The 12,494-nt window shown below is 38.4% G+C and overlaps 1 protein-coding gene across 1 annotated transcript in view; it reads left to right on the top strand.

The window, feature by feature from the left end:
* The first annotated feature begins 4,106 nt into the window (after positions 1 to 4,106).
* LOC102697154 (tetratricopeptide repeat protein 39B) overlaps positions 4,107 to 12,494 on the top strand; it is a 54,127-nt gene continuing 45,739 nt past the window's right edge. The window contains exon 1 of the mRNA XM_006629776.3: positions 4,107 to 4,537. Within this exon, the coding sequence (XP_006629839.2) occupies positions 4,493 to 4,537 (45 nt within the window). The 5' untranslated portion in view covers positions 4,107 to 4,492. The remainder of the gene's footprint in view (positions 4,538 to 12,494) is intronic.

Below are 12,494 nucleotides of genomic sequence, written 5' to 3'. Positions count from 1 at the left end.
TGCAGATTACAGCCCTTTAAATGATGTGCAGGACCCAAAGGTCTGATATCAGTGTGTATTTGTAGTCTTAGACGGTCTTTCTGGAGGGTATGCTGGGTCAAAGGCTCCAAGTAGCAAGCAGAAACACCTTCAAAACCCACTCAAAAAGTGAGCAAAGGCACCCGGAGGGCAGGGCACTCATCAGCCATGTTTGGCTGGGGGCGGTGGTAAGTCATGAAGGACAGGAGAGGCAGGTATGAAAAAAAACCACTGACAGTCCATTGTTCTGACTAGAACATCATACTGTTGCACCCTCACCCAGTGAGGGCCAGCTGGCAGGCTTTCTGTGTTGCCTCCTTAACCAGGTTGCAATGTACTTATTTTAGCTAGAAGGGACAGAGGAAAGAAGTGTCCAAAATCACTTGAATGAATGATTGTTTCTCAATACCTCTAAGGCATTAAGACATCATGGGCTAAGCTGGGAGCCAGATTTTGGGGGCATCACTTTATTAAGTGATGAATTGTATTGTGCTTTTGAAAGATGACACATTCCCCATGGAATACCTGCTGTGAATACCATTTATCCATGTCCAGTTCAAGAGCCTTGGTTTTCCTGAGCCTTCTGTAGGGCTTATGATCTCAAGGCTTGAGATGCTCATGAAGCCAACACCATACCAGGATGTACTATGATGAAAATGTTAACTGGTTATTGAAAAAAAACCCGCAATGGCCGCAATGTACAAATGAAAATGGCAAATGAAAAAAATACCAACAAGCTGCCATTTAAAAATGTTTAACGTAATTGTTAAATTTAAAAAAAAATGACAACAAACCAACTGCAGCATATGAATATCCCTCCCAGTGCAAATTTAGATTACTTACTGCACAGAGAAGGACACATTTTGTGATAGTGCTTCTTCTGAAATAGTATATATTACTCTCTGTATTATTGACAGCATTGTAACATAACTAGAACTACAGTATAAAGCCAGGGTTAGCTCAGGATATAATGTTACCCCAGAAAAAAAATCTCCTACATACTTTAGTTATACAAGACATCTTGATAGTGAAAGAGATTAAGACTTCACATGAAGTCTTGTTCTGGAACTATTTTTTCAATTTAACACAGAAACTAAATGTCAATGTTTTGCATTGGATCCTAAGTATTCACATTCTTTTAATCTTTCAAGCCTTTGATAGCTTCTCATTATCAGATCTTGAAACAGTGTTCCAGCTCTTTACCTCTGCCACTCCCATTTACAATTATAAACCATGGGAGTAGATTTATAACACAATTTCAAAGACAGTCAGTGGTGCTGCTGAAGAAGTCAAAACTGAAGTAGCAAGCCCCTTAAATTTAGAAATGAAAAAGAACATCTGAAAAGAGACTACATTCAGGGACTACTAAATTAATCTTCTGAAATATCAGGTACTGCTTCTGTCTGTTGTGCTTTACGGATGTTTTATTACTGTGTTAGAGTTTCAGATTTTTTATTGAAAATGTAAATAATAATTTATTTAAAACAAGGGAAGTCATTTTAAAATTGGGCAAAACATTAAAACTTCAGTTAACAACACCACATTAACTACAACAATGTTGCTCTGGAAACCTTTTAAAGATGAGTGATCAATTTATTTAAATACTAGTCCAGTTAATGACCATATACAAACAGAAACCTCAAAAATCCATTTTTTAAAGGAGCTCAGGGTATCGTTGTGACACCATAATTGCAAAACTTACATTGTTCCACACTGCTGCAATCCTTAATTGGAAAATATCTCAATTTCTCAGTTTTTCCACTTGATTTCTGCTTGTTTTCACATTTATTTTCAGTTAATTTATTAATGCTTTTTACATTACTGATTACTGTGGTCATGAGCCCAAACATTTCTTCCATGGCTCACAGAGACCTCAGTCTAGGAGCTGTAATTTGTGGGAGCACCATCATATTGTATTCATAAATCAAATGAGTAAAAATGAATTACTGTGAATAAATTAGAATGGATTTTTTTTTGATGATCTACAACATCAAATCCTCTTTCACATAGAAACATTGACACCCAGAACCCCCAGGCCATATGCAACCCAAAGTCAAGAGTTCCTTTCCCATCAGGCTCTCAGCACCATGAGCCAGTGACAACCCCCTTCCTCTCTGGGGCAGGATGGGTCACCCTTCCTGGGCAAATTATCCTGGCCCAATGCCAGTCAGCATTCGGGTTCTCAGCCTCTAGACTCTTGTGGCTATCAAAGCAGCCCTCCACACAGCACCTCTCTGAAAGCAGGCACACCTCCATGATGCATAAGCAGTAGATCTCCTTGCCCAGGTGCTGCTGGTAGGTGTAGTTCAGGAACTGGGAGGTCTGGTTATGAAATCAATGGTAGAGACTGCTGTGTGTGGATGTACAGACTACTATTTTCTCAAAAAGATTAGGGGTTACCCCGGCATCCTGGCCAAACTTTACTATTGGCCTTTACCAATCATGGCCTCCTAATAATCCCCATCTATGAGCTGGCTTCATTACTCTGTTCTCCTCCCCACTAATAGCTGGTGTGTGGTGAGTGTTCTGGTGCATTATGATTGCCGTCGCATCATCCAGGTGGGGTTACACATTGGTGGTGGTGGAGGGGAGTCCCCATTACCTGTAAAGTGCTTTAAGTGGAGTGTCCAGAAAAATGCTATATAAGTGTAAGCAATAATAATAATAATAATAATAATAATAATAATAATAATAATAATAATAATAATTATTATTATTATTATTATTATTATTATTATTATTATTATTATTATTATTATTATTATGGCTTGTGCCTTAGTCCACAGGATTGGGGCAGCACTCGAAGAGCACGACCCAGATAGCAGTCTGAGTGGAGTATTCCTGGTGATGACACCATAGTTGTGTTTGAGAAGGGTCGGGAAAGGTAGATCAAGGTCTTCCCTATCACAAAAGCATGGGATGCACAGCCAATCATGGGCAACTTGAAAATGGTCCAATCTGAGATACAAATACTGGGGTGCAACATTTGTTTCTCTCAACCCAAGGCTGGCCGGGTCCATAGAGGGTACAGAGAAGGCTGGGCATAAGGTGAAGACAAAGTGGGCCTCCAGCCCATTGCCCCGTCGGTCTGATCCAACACACCACCAAGTGGTGATCAGTTGAAATCTGCCCCTCTCTTTACACAAGTGTCCAGAACATACAACCTTAGCCCTCATGACACAACTGTGAAGTCAATCATCAACCTTCGTCCCAGGGACAGTCCGTGACCGGCACAGAAGACCAATAACAAATTACCACTCGGGTCTGATCAGGGAGGCTGTTCCTCCCTGTCATGTCTCTCGCGATTATTCCCCATCTGAGCATTGAAATTTCCCAGAAATTTCCTAATATCCAGTCGGTACATTTGAATGTCCCACACCAGCTCAGCCTCCTTCCCCCTGAGTGAAGTGACATTCCACACCTAAGAGCCAGTTTCCAATGACTGACATTACACCTGACCCTCGAAGGTGAGTCCATCCGACGGCTCCACTTCAGTATTTCTGGCTGAGCCCTGTTGGGTTACGTGGGTAGCCCAGCCACCAGATGCTCACCGGCAAAGACCACCCCCAGATACAGAATTGTAGAAAAACAAAAAAGGAATGGGAAATACCCAGAGATTCGGAAAAACAAATGTGTGTGTGTTAAGAGAAGGTGGCTGCAGTGTGTGTATGCAGGGTTGAAAGAATAGAATAGACACAAGGAGTAGAATAAACACAATATTTTTTTAATATTGTGATATATAATTATAAAACTATATTATCAACCACCAAAGTTTCTATAATCACACTTTATAAATGTGTTTGTAGATATTACTACTTTATTATTGGTTAATTAAAAAGTCTAACCACGGATGTACAAACCTCTTCCTTTTCACTCGGCGAGTCCCGTATTGAATTATTTTATTTTTTTGTTTTCGAATCAAACTTGTACGTGTAGTGTACAAGAAATGACATACTACTCGAAAAAACAATCCCGCAACGTAGGCGACACAAGTACTGTAGTCTTTTCCACTCAATTGGCTTTTTGACAAAAACTTCCAACAGTTCTTCTAAAGCCTCATTACTGACGTCTAGCGAGCGCTTTCTCGATTCACTTTCCAGTCGCTCCGACTGAAGTGCAAACGTATTTTATCAAGTTCTGCACACATTTATCTAATGGGTTGTAGGGCTTGTGATTATGGGTGTGTCCAGACATGGTACAACGACAGGAGGTGTGCCTAATCAGAAATATTTTATAAGGAGGTGTGTTTATGAATGAGCGTGTTACTACATTTGTAGTGACTGAATCCGGCGGAAAGCAACCATTAAGATTCAGGAAAAAACGAAACTCGGTAACCTCAAAACGTGCACTTGAAAACTGAAATCAGTCAGTGCTACGTTAAGTGGCATTTATGTGTATATTCCAGATATTTGGTTTTAAAAGATAGGATATTTTTATTTGATTCTTGCACACGTTATAATCTCAGGGAAACAGTATGGCTTATGTAGGGAATGGAGCTGGAAATCTAGACGTTGAAGAGGTAAGTTTTAATTGCATTTTAAGACCTATATGTCATATATTTATTTTCAAAACAGCATTCATTTTGGTACGTCTTACTGTTGTACAATATGACATACCCAGTACTGTAACTATGGTGTATGCAACAATGACATTGTTTTGATTTAACCTGTCAGTTTAACCGAACTGTAGCAGAGTGTAGTGTAATGGTGTGCAAAACGAATCCGTCAAGGTTGTAGTCACGCAATACCGGTAAACGGGCAGCAGAAAATGTTTCATAGGAAAATAATCTTTTGTCGGAGACTACGCAATGGAGAGTTAATGTTATAAACGAAATGACACGAAAGTACGACCATCTTAATATTTGATTGGATGTTTGATGAGAACCCGGTGCATTGGTATTAGAGTAAAAAAACATGAAAAAATAGTATTGGCATAAAATAAGCTTTTGCAACTGAGGCATGTAGCCATATGTCTTTTTAAAAGCGAACTCCCCATCTTTACACATTCATTAGGCTGTCCTTCTCCCAGCCCACCGACGTGCAGATTGTTGCCAAAAATCTTGTGACGGGTATCTTGTGTTTTTGGCAGTGTCAATTCACGATATTTTACATTTTCGTAGTTTTGTTTTTACTCGCTCAAATGTTTTCAACCATTCATTACAACCACCGAAAATACGGTCACCTTAATAACTACCGAGGTCTAGAAACAAACTCCTTACATACAAATGTTGTAAAGCAGGCTACTATCCTACCAGGTTGTTTTTTGTCAGTAGAAGTTAAGGTTTATTTTTATAACCGATCATCCGGAAATACAGACTTTGTAATTTGGTGTGCACTTGTACTGCTGCAGTACCTCCCCTGCCTTCGTGGTGGTTTGTCCCAGCTAAATGTGGTCCCTTGAGCCTGTGTGTGAATTTTTGCCAGTTCCCACAGTTGCGGTCTTTAACTGTCAGATTATGAAAATCCGGGGAGATTTTGAGTTTAGAGGAATTTAGAAATGTTTCTGCCAAAGCTCAGCGTGTTTTCTTTTGCATTTTGGAAAATGTGCTTGTGTTTTTTTTTAATCCAGAAATGCTTTATTTTCCTAAAACGTTTTGTCACTTTTGTAAATCTAAGCCTTCGAAAAATTTAATTGAAAACCCCTTTTCACTCAGATTGACGTATGGTAACAAAACAGCACGGTCAAAAACAATCAGAGAAGAAGGGCATCTAATTGATCCCCGCACATATCTGCCTTTGTACCAATTCTTGAGGAACATAATAAAGTACTACGTCTAAAGCATTTGCACCTCTGATTTGTAGTAAATATTGTTTTAAAATAACATTTTTCAGCTGCCTGTGCTCCAACACTACTCCTAAACATATTTTCTAAAAATGACAAAAATGGTTCACCCTCTTACATTAAAACAGTTTGACAAAATGTGTCGTTGCATTCTAGGATTATAAATTTAAATTGTTTAAAACGTATTTAAAAAACTAAAATCAATTAAGCAGGGTGCAGTCATGCCTGTACTGGCAGGCATTGCGAAATTAGTTCATGCTGAAACTGTACCCTGTTTTAAGTCCACAAAATCGTCTTGGCTCGTGATAATGAAACTCTGCAAATTAAGCATTGCAAAAAACAGACTTAGTGAGCATCAGACAAGAATGCCATTGTTGTGATTTTTACTTTGCGCTTGTGGTGTTAAGCCGTTGGATTGAGAGAACGGTTGCCTGGCCATGGGGCTGAGGCCATTGGAAAATCTCCCACTAAGTGGAATGAGCCTGAGCACTGTTGCTGATCATAGGGGAGGACAAAGCACGCAAAGTAACAAACACTAGGGCAGCAGTTGCTTCTTTGAGGGCTGCTGATGTGTGAGGTCTGGTTTCTAAACTGCGTAAGTTCCTACCCCAGGTCTGATCAAACCCCACTCTTCATAGAGGGCTGATTAGACCCCACCCTTCTATACATCCATCCATTTTCTAACTACGTCTTCCAATTCAGGGTTTGCGGGGGAGCCAGAGCCTATCCTGGCAAGTAACTGGTGCAAGGCAGGGTACACCCTCAACGGAGTACCTGTCAACAGCAGGTCACACACATCCAAACACACGTATGCCAGTACCGGTTATCCCAGAGGCAAGATAACGTACTATTGTGCCTTTGGGATTATGGAAGGAAACTTGAACACCAGAGAAAAAACCCACACAATCACTGGGAGAACATACAAACACCACACGGATAGCACCCCAGGTCTGGTTTTGACTTGGGACCCTAGTGCTGTGCGCAGCAATGCTAATTACTGCTCCACAGCTCTACTTCCCACCCTTCTAATCTGTATAATGTTCTGCAGAATTTCATTTTTCTTCAGTGGCTAGATTTTGGTGCTGAAGAGAGAATTAAAGAAAGAATAGAATTGCTGCCTAATTCCATCATTTCTGCCACTTTTTTTCCTGTCAGCAGTAGTTAATGAAGTTACTTTCAAGGTTTTCAGTGTATGATTTGGAAGGATGCATATGATATTTTTTAAACTTTTTTGTTTTTACATTTACATACAATAAACTTAGTTGCGCTGTAGGTTTTGCACTGATCCTAGAAACAAAAGTAATCAAATACTCGGAGGTGTTTAGCGTTGGTAACATCACTTGAGGTTATGTAGTGAGAAGTGGCATTACCCTCTCATGTTTCTTGTGACTTAAGCCTTTCCTGTGTTTTATACATGAAGACTTTGGAGTGCTGAGAATAGACTGAGTGCTAAAGTAGGGTATAGAGTGAGTGTGCTATGTGCAGTGAAGAGGCAACTTTTCTTGAGGTTAAGTGTATTCATGTGAATAACAATTTACCTTATAGAAAGCCAGTAGTGCAGGGAAAATATATACTTAATACTAGTAAATGGTTGGAGTTGAGACAAGGTTGATGTTCTCAGGATTTTTCTCTAATATCAAAGAATAAATACATTCAATTCCAGTTACCATTGTAGACATCTTTTTTGATTACAGCCCCAATAAAGAAAATCAGTGGAAGGGTAGAATATAATAAAGTGCATGTCATTACGTAACCCTGTCACAGAGATAAGGTGCTAAAACAATGGTTAGATTGTGGTACTGAAGAGTCCTCGGCTTTGACTAATGACGAGTCTCAGTCTCTCCAAAAGTCCTCCTGAACATTAATTGTGAAGTAGAGAAGATTAGGTGTCCCTTTGCGGGATGCCTAATACTTACCCTGGTCCTCTCTGTTCCATACATGGAGTTGTAAAGGTCAATTGGAAACTCATTCTCACTGGCATATTTGCAAATCATTCAAAATGCACACAAGGAGAATGCAGTTTTGACATAATCAGCTCATGCACATCATCATTTATTCTTGGTCAGAGTTGCATGTTTCCACACTGCAAAGTAGATGGGGGGTCCATCCATCTATTATTAGACAGCAGCTTGCTCCTGGTTAAGATCAAGACAACCTAGATTCTGGAAGCACAGTTTGCAAGACAGAAGGAAGTTTTTCTTTATATTCCACTGTTCAGTAGGCCTGCCCAAATACAATCTAAACTGCTCTCAGTTGAATTTCAGGTGCTTTTGTCACATAACTTTGTGACATTCAAGTATAAAAACATTAAAAATGACAATATAGGTATTGTTGTTTAAGGTAACATTGGTGCCAGTGATTGTCTCTTAAGTTGTTTTAAATACTGCGCTATCAATTGTTTCGGCTTGTCTAGAAGTGGATCAGCCTATTCAGTAGGTTTGTTGTCAAGGGAAACTGGTATGCTGTGCATGCAGTGTGTCATAGAGGACAGAGTGAAGTGCATTCGTCACATGGTTTTGGTGTATTGTATAATATTGGCTTGACTTAACAGTGAGTTAGTACAGTGTAAAGCAGTTCAGAAAGAACAAGTGAAGGTTAATTTCATGATGAAAAATAGAAAATAGTTTTGGCTGTCGAGCCTTCTTCATGTCCTCAGATGCAACTAAAGAAGGTTGAAAAGCTGGTGTGTTTTTTCCTGCCTTTCAGCCTTCAGGTAACCTCAATTTCTTCATTTGCTCCCTGCACATTGATGTAACTGCCCACGTGAACCGGTACAAAACAAATTCTGCTATGAGCGCCAAAAAAGAAATGTTTCAAACATTTACTTAAAGGATTTCATTGTAGTCATTTTTATACATCATTTTTTTTTATTTGTAAACTGTAGCCTATTGTGCAGTTGCTCAATGGAAAAAAAATAAAATGATCTTTATACCTGTTTTTTTTTTCACTGCATTGATTTCTGCATGAACTATTGACAATCAGCAGTTCAGTCTACTGCACTGGTCACATTGCATGAAACGACATTCCACTGTGGAACATATGATTCCACAAACCACAAAAAAAACTGTTTTTCTATTCATCACGAACTTTTATGTAAAATATCCATAATTGGTTTTGCATGGCATATTTGCAAAATGTTTGCTTCACCCAAAAGCTCCTGGCAATTTTCCATACTTGCAGCAAGGTTGTCACTAACGGATGTTAAAACAATACTTCTTAAAGCCAATTTGTATTACCAACATTCATTAGCAGTAAATGTTTTTGTGCATTGCAACTAAAAATTTTTCCACAAATAGAAAACAAAAGCAAGAGGATAGAGGCATCAGCTTCTTTGGTTTCATTGAAGTCATGGTCTGTCCTTGGTGACCCTGAAAACTTCACATGTTCTGAGCTAGAGTGTGCTCTAGTGTATCACCGTCATCATCATCAACAACCTATTGTTATTAAAGAAGGATAGCATCCTCTCAGAAATTTTAACTTTTTTTAAACTGGGATCTGTTTTTGTATCAGGAGAGTGGGGTATATGTATGTTTTTGATTGTGTACTGTTTTTTTATGGTTGTTGGTGATAGTGTGTTTTACAAATGGAAGAAGAGCACAGTAGCTTTTAGCCTTTCATAGCTGTGGACTTACTGTGTACTGTATATGCCTTCCTCTGAAAGAGAAGTGTACTTTCACTTGTCATTGGTGTCAATTTTAAGGCAAAATGCATTTATTTAAAACCTCCATCTAGCTCTTAAACAACTATTTTTATATTTTCTGTTTAACCGATAAGAAACTGAAGATGTCAAACCTCAGTAATTTACTGTTACTTTGTGCCAGGCAATATCAAACCCAAATGAAATATTGTAAATCTAGCATACAAGAAAAAATTATACTAATCTTTTCATCAGTGTAGTATTTGCAATTTAAACTTATCTTATTGTGCGAAAACATAAAATTTTAAATTAGGTTTTAGCATGTTTTAGCATGTTTTGATTAATCCCAGTATAATATGTCATTTCTAATGTAAGAATCTTCCAACAGCTTAATAAAGGAAATACTCGGATGGTAGAACAAAGCTTGTGGTATAGATGCCATTGCAGAGACTGACTTTAAAACCTAATAACCTGTATTTCAGAAATGTAAGTTTAAATGCTTTGAGAATTTCCCTCTTGTGTTATTCAGCACTGAAAGATTCCTGTCCTGAAAATGACCTGAAAGGAGATTTTCAGTGCATTTCTTTTACAGTGAGGTGCTCAGGTGTGGATGTCCAACCCAGATATCGCATTACACCCCATGTTCCATGAACTAACTGATGGTCATGTGACATTCAGCTACAGTTCTTGTATTAAAAAAACATGGAGTATTGTGTTTTGATACTGAACTCCATGGTACTCAAGTTTTTTTTTTTTCCCCATCCCAAGTTGGATGAATCACACTATGGTTTTCCAAGGCTAAGAAAAATGATTGCTCTTACTGGTAGGACTTAAAACAGTATAGAAATGTTGCTTTTTAATATTGTTAAGCTTGATGTTAAAAGGAAAAGAGGACTTTGTGTAGTGAGTTTCTTAGACACCCCTTTCAAGATATTTTTCTCTATCTGCGTTTATCATACAGTTTATCAAAGCCGTTACCTTATTCTAAAAAAATACCAACGAGTGGGAATCTTGCATTTTGTTGGATACAGCACAGCTAGGCCTGGAGCTGCTCTAACTGATGGGAGTGGCCAATTTAAGATTGCAGATAAACAGATTAGAATTAGATTATATCCGTTTAGAAGGATGCCGATTACTTGGAACACGCTAACCAAGAGTGTGAACGAAAATAAACAGTGTACACAACAGTGTTGTGGTTTATACTCCCATTGAAGTGTGCATCTTGGCCAGCATTATACAAAATGTGGTGTAGTTTTCTCCGTTCTCAGCTGTATCCAACACCAGATAGTGAGGTAGTTCAGATCTAAAATTCAAAGATGATAAATAAATCCCCAGTTTCACGGAAAGATTTGAATGGTTTCAGAGTTTTAGAGCTTAACCAAATGAAGGTCTACTGCTAGCCATCCATGAGCATTTTATTAAGCTTTGAAACATACAGCAGCAACATTCCCGAACAGCTGTGTTTCGAACTAAATGGGAAATACAAATTTTGTATTTGGTTTTAGTGGGGGTGGGGGGTGGGAGGAACAGAATCAGACTAATTCTATATTGTAAAGGAAGCCAATGTAGAAAGGCTAGAATAGGGGTATTTTTTTTTCCTTTTCCTTGTTCTAGTTAATTGATACTGTAGCTGTTGTCGTGCCAGGCAGGTTTCCTACCGTAGAAAGCATCCCTCCTCATCTACAGGCTATGGAATACTAAAGTAGACATTGCTCAGATCCTTTACACCAGCTGGTGCATGATTCCCCCCCAGGTCTGTTTGCTACAGTGTTCATGCTTCTGAATAAATTTCATTATGTCCCTTTGTGCAGCAGTTGCCAAGATATGCTGCGTGCAAAACAAAGTAACCTGCACCTGCCTTCTGTGCTACCGTTTCCTCTTTTCTCTCTGAATGACTTGTTTTGCAATGTAATTTCCAGAATACCTAAGAGCAAAAGATCTGGCTTTTTATGCTTATGGAAATTATACTTGCATTATGACAAACTTAAACTTGTAAGTTTTATATAACTGAATATACTGGCAACGTAACAGCAATGTGTATACTGTGTATGCAGAATTTTAGTAGAGTTGACTTAAATTATGCCTTGTGATTTTGGTTCCTGGTGTCTAAAACTGTACTGGATTAGCTCGATTTAAAACCGGAAATTTAAGTTTTTTTCCCTCTTATCATTGAGACCTTGTATAACAGTATTCACCCTAGAATGTGTTGATTGCCCATGTAATCTCATGAACTTTCTTTCATATGTTATGTGAACATGTGACTAAGGCAGAGAAAAATACACCTGTCCAGAGTTCATGCTAATATTTCTTACACTTTTGTTATAATACTTGGTGTACTGTTCAATTGAAGAAAGAGAAGCTAAGACAAATTTTAGGGAGTAGAATATAAGGTAATACGGGATATATAGAGATTCCCAGTACAGGAGGGCAGGTGAAGCGTTGTTTTCTGTCACTGTTAACGTACTGACTTACTGAATAACAAATCTGCACTGGCACGAGTGCTGATGGATCTATGGAAAATACAGACTCAAGATCTGGAACAGGAACCCAGAAACCCCAGTCTTGTAAGTAATATGTATTTAGAATTAAAAAAAGCAAATCTCAACTCCTTCATAACCACAGCCTAAACAACAGTCATGAATAAGTGTGTTAATTTAAGGTTTTAAACCAGGCATTCTTGAAAAGCTGGGAATCCTGGGACATGGTAAATGTCAGCAGTGATGACAAAGATGCTTTGAGCCATTGTTTTTGTGCACCATAGCTTGGAGTTAAATATGCACTAAATATAGGTTTTTCTTTTGCTTGTCTGAAGCATGGTATTTCCTAACTGTGGGTTAGCTCAACCTGTTTTGAGACAACCAAAGAACCTTAATCCACTTCTAAACTAATGTTGCTTCAAGTACTTTGAAATAATCTGTTTTAACTTTCTATTTGAACCTTTTCTATATTGCTTTATTTTTAGTTATGTATTATATTACATTCATGATATATTAAAGACTCTTGCAGGTTTCTTTCTGACATTTCATCTTGTCAGTTGCCTGCTCTTTTTCAACATGTA

Source organism: Lepisosteus oculatus, chromosome 1, assembly GCF_040954835.1.
Source record: "Lepisosteus oculatus isolate fLepOcu1 chromosome 1, fLepOcu1.hap2, whole genome shotgun sequence".
In the NCBI taxonomy this organism is placed as follows: domain Eukaryota; kingdom Metazoa; phylum Chordata; class Actinopteri; order Semionotiformes; family Lepisosteidae; genus Lepisosteus; species Lepisosteus oculatus.
This window is presented reverse-complemented; position numbering and strand designations above follow the sequence as displayed.